The sequence below is a fragment of the Cicer arietinum genome, chromosome 4 (genome assembly GCF_000331145.2).
Source record: "Cicer arietinum cultivar CDC Frontier isolate Library 1 chromosome 4, Cicar.CDCFrontier_v2.0, whole genome shotgun sequence".
NCBI classification, from domain to species: domain Eukaryota; kingdom Viridiplantae; phylum Streptophyta; class Magnoliopsida; order Fabales; family Fabaceae; genus Cicer; species Cicer arietinum.
In genome coordinates, this window is record NC_021163.2 from 30541365 (window position 1) to 30544988 (window position 3624).

The 3624-nt window shown below is 28.9% G+C and overlaps 1 protein-coding gene across 1 annotated transcript in view; it reads left to right on the forward strand.

The window, feature by feature from the left end:
• Positions 1-49: 49 nt before the first annotated feature.
• The window catches only part of LOC101492429 (uncharacterized), a 12453-nt gene continuing 8878 nt past the window's right edge, over positions 50-3624 (forward strand). The window contains exon 1 of the mRNA XM_004497909.2: positions 50-919. Within this exon, the coding sequence (XP_004497966.2) occupies positions 50-919 (870 nt within the window). The remainder of the gene's footprint in view (positions 920-3624) is intronic.

The window sequence follows — 3624 nt, forward strand, 5'->3', positions numbered from 1 at the left end:
ATCCATATGCACAAAATATCATTACCAGAGCAAAGACAAAATCTTCACCATGAGGTTTGTTATATGTAAAGCGTTAATATTTTTATCATCAATGATGGTATTGCTATCAACCCCAACAAGTGCAATTTTTTCGGAGGCTGAATTTGAAATTAGTAACAATCTAAAGACTGCTACTTTTATTTCTCAAAAATTTGATGTGGGACCCGGAAAAGTTGCAGTGAAAACTTTTTTAGATATAGAATTTCCAAAGGGTCATATTGGAGTAAAAAGCTTTGATAGTGAAATAGTTGACGAAGAAGGAAATTCTGTACCATTACATGAAGCATACCTACATCATTGGTTTGCAATTAAATACCAATCAAAAGTATGGAATACTACTTCACCAGTTCCTCATGATCCTATGGAAGACGCTATTTACATTAGAAATCAAGGAACATGTAATAGTTATATTCTTCCAGCTTATTGGGGATTGGGAGGTGAATCACGAGGAACAATTTCAAAACTTCCAAATCCTTATGCTTTAGAACTTGGTGATCCTAAAAATATTCCAATTGGATTCGAAGAAAAGTGGCTCCTCAATCTCATGGTAATTGATACACGTGGCGCAATAGATAAGAAAAGTTGCTCGGAGTGTAGGTGTAACCATTTTATTAATTTGCCAAAGAATTTTTATAATGACACATTTGGCGTTGATGGCAAACCATTATCCCCAAATTATAAAGGAGGATTATTTTGTTGCAAGGATGAATTACAGTGCAAATTGAAAAAAGGTTTTGAAGCACCTAGGAGAAAGCTTGCCATAAGATACAAAATAACATGGGTTGATTGGGACCAACATCAAATTCCTGTTAGATTTTATATACTTGATGCAACTGATCGAGTAAAAAAAATTGGTTCTCTAGTAATCCATGATTGCCAGGTAAATTTCAATTGGTTTCAAATTTTAATTAATATTAAATTAAATTCCAAAACATAATATGTAATATTACTTTTTTGTTCCTTCAATTTGATGGTTACAGGCAGAGTATACTATTCCACCAAGTAATGCTGGTATAAAGCATTCCCCTCCTCATACTCAGAAAGCAAACATCCCAATAGAAAAAGGCGGTTATCTCATCTACGGCACTGCTCATATGCATACAGGTGCCGTTAACGGAACTATATATGGACAGGTAATGTTCGTTATATTATATTAACGTGCAGACGGGTACTAACGTGTTAAAAATGCTATTGTCTTACATACTTTCATAACCTTTATGATTCTATCAATATGCATGTCTTATTAAATTATTTGTGTCCTTTTATTTGGTATGAAAAATAACTGAAGTGTGCTCGCCATGTTCCTTAAGTGATAAATTTTATTTTTCTATATTATTGTAAGAAGTCTATACTTTAAATCATCATCGCTTCTAATGATAATATTTTCATGAATTTAGGATGGAAGGGTTTTGTGTACTTCAAAGCCAACATATGGAAAGGGAGAGGAACCAGGTAATGAAAAAGGTTACGTGGTGGGAATGTCTACGTGTTATCCAGAACTAGGTTCAATCAAGATTAAGGATGGTGAAATTGTGACCATGGAATCTAGATATAAAAGTGGCTATCGCATTGGAGTTATGAGACATATGTATATCTATTTGGCGGATAGATTACCTGAAAATATATATCGACCAACTCAGGTGTAGAATTTCTACAATATTGTATGTGATCAAATTTTTAAAATATTGAAATAAAAAAATAAAATAAAAAAGAGGTTATTACACTTTAAATTTTTATTAATTGAAAAGTTATTTTCGTGACACTTCCACGATTTTTTTTGGGTCTGTTGACTCCCATTCTCTAATCACAAATACTTTCGACTTGAGAGAGCATGAAACTATTTGCATCTCTCAATCACATATACATTTGAATAATAAAAATTACATTTTATTTGTTTTTTACGAATATGTTTGATTGATCTTGTACTTAATCAATTGTTAGTTTCTGTGCGATTGTGATATCTTTATTTTTTTAAATTAAACATATGCTAATGCAAATCGAACATGGACAGAGATTCCCTAACTTTAAGGAGGGAAAGTCACCCTACCAAGCAATATCATTACAGTAACGCCAAAACCTAGACAATATTATCTAAACTGATAAAAAAAATTTAATATATTTTATTTAATGGTATAGATATAGAAAAACAATAATTATTTAATAATATATACAAAAAAAAAGATAAAATTATAGTAAATTAGATTAAAAGAAAGGTACATTTGGAAGGAGTAATGTCAACCCAAAACTAAATATTTCCTTAATATAGAGTATAGATACATATTAAATGTATTGCATATTTACGGAATACCACATGCAAATCTATGAATTTAATCTTTTCAAAGTGTTTGTGAATTTATTATTTTGATATTTAGTAATTTGGCATGTTTTGATTGTGCGAAAAACAAATACGAGTAAGAGAATTTATGTACTTAGACGGAACCGAAGTTGCTAACTTCGTAGTAGCAACTTCATAGATACGTGTCTACGAATTAGTAGAGGTAGAGATTCCTTGATTTATTTGAGGGTGTCTACAAATTAGTAGAGGTAGAGCTTGGTTGATTTCTTTTTGGGGGACTGAAATATATTACACAAATATCTTTTTCTTTCTTACGCATCCAAAAAACCCACACAGGTTCTTGACGGAAAAAAACCTATTTTTCTGTCAAAAAATATTATTTTAGACGATACACAAATCTTGTTTTTTTAAAACAATATACTTTGAAATAGAAGAGAGATTTGAATCGAACATGGAAGAGATTGAGTCTAGGAGACTGAAGTAAAATAATGTTTATGTTAAATAATCATACATAATGTGTTATATCAAATAATGCATGGATGAATATAATTAGAATGGTTTTAGAAAGATATAATTTAATGTCATAAAAGTATCTGAAAAATATAACTTAGGATCTGTTTTTTTACAGATTATAAAAAAGTGATTTTGATATTCAATGATTTAGAGGTTATATGCAATAGATTTAAAAAAAAAAAATCAAAATTCGTTTTGTGTTTGTCCACTTTAATGACAATATTTTTTTAAAACAAAAACGTCATTTATAAAAAATAATTTTTATGAGAATATACTCCAAATAACTTTTTATTAGGGAGGACCAAAATTTGGGCTAACAATTTGAAGAATAAAAAAAATAAAGGAAGAAAATGAAAATTTAGAGAAAACAAATCATTTATGGTTCAAGGTTTGAGAGAAATTAAGGAAAAAGATGAAGAAGAATATGGATAAAAATAATAACCCTGTTTTTATTTAAGACAAAGACCTACATTTTATAAACTAAAGTTTAATATAAATATTCTATTTATTGATTGATTTTTATACCTTAAATTTAAAAGTATATTTACTCTTTATAATTTAGCCTTCTCATAAAACTTGAGTTAGCTCTCCCATTGCTTACAAGGACTTTAACTAATCAACATTTTCATAGATACACTCAAACACTCGTAAAATTTACAATATAATATATTTAAAAAAATAATAATGCATGTACCTTAAATATAATACATGTACCTCAAAAAAAATATGCGTTATATAATTGACAAACATAATTATGTATTTGCAAATTAAATATA